Raw genomic sequence first — 791 nt, 5'->3', positions numbered from 1 at the left:
CGGCTGGCCACGCACCCGCTGGGCTCTCCGGCTCCCTGGCAAGGCTTGAGAGCTTGGTGCTGGTGGTGGCCTTCTCCTCTGGGTGCGAGGCAAAAATGCCTGGAGGGCTTTCAGCTGTGGAGGCCCTCTTTGGCTGGGGAACAGGCTAGAGCATACCATCACCAGGGTCTGGCGGGATGGCACAGACCCCGGCTGCTCCTCTGTCCCCAATGCCTGGCACCAGGCAGAAACTGCAGGAGGATTTTGGGATGGGAGCATAGAGGTCTCCAGTCCAAGCCCTGCTCCAAGCCAGGCCAGTCCCAAAGCCAGAGCAGGATGCTCAGGGCCACACTGAGCACCTCCCAGGCTGGAGATGCCACTGCTTCTCTGGGCACCATCCCAGGGCTGCATCGCTCCTGTTGGTCACGCTGGTCCCAGCCTCTTCCCAAAACACACCAGTCTGAGCACGGGGACAGCCACCCCCTGCCCCACATCCCTGCCTGGCATGGCTTCCCTCTCTTCCAGGGCTGGAAAAGTTTGAGGGCTGGTACCTGCACAGCCGGGACTACAAGAGCTCACAGCCCTTTTCAGGGAAGCAGGTGGTCGTGGTTGGCACCGGGAATTCAGGCGTCGACATTGCAGTGGAGCTGAGCCACTCAGCCAAGCAGGTGAACTGGGAGAGCTGCTGGGGCTGCGGTGCTTATTATTTGGACCCCGGAGGGCAGCGAGCAACCCCCTGACATCCCTCCAGCACTGCAGCCAGCCACGAGCACCCTCTCCCCTCTCGATGGGGCTGGCTGTTGTGGTCCCAG

At 62.7% G+C, this 791-nt stretch overlaps 1 protein-coding gene across 1 annotated transcript in view; it reads left to right on the top strand.

Moving 5' to 3' along the window:
* Positions 1-791, top strand: part of LOC104074642 (dimethylaniline monooxygenase [N-oxide-forming] 5-like) — a 5,356-nt gene that overhangs the window by 2,001 nt on the left and 2,564 nt on the right. Inside the window, exon 4 of the mRNA XM_009574825.1 lies at positions 505-647. Within this exon, the coding sequence (XP_009573120.1) occupies positions 505-647 (143 nt within the window). The remainder of the gene's footprint in view (positions 1-504; positions 648-791) is intronic.

This window comes from Fulmarus glacialis, unplaced genomic scaffold (genome assembly GCF_000690835.1).
Source record: "Fulmarus glacialis isolate BGI_N327 unplaced genomic scaffold, ASM69083v1 scaffold26793, whole genome shotgun sequence".
NCBI lineage: Eukaryota > Metazoa > Chordata > Aves > Procellariiformes > Procellariidae > Fulmarus > Fulmarus glacialis.
This window is presented reverse-complemented; position numbering and strand designations above follow the sequence as displayed.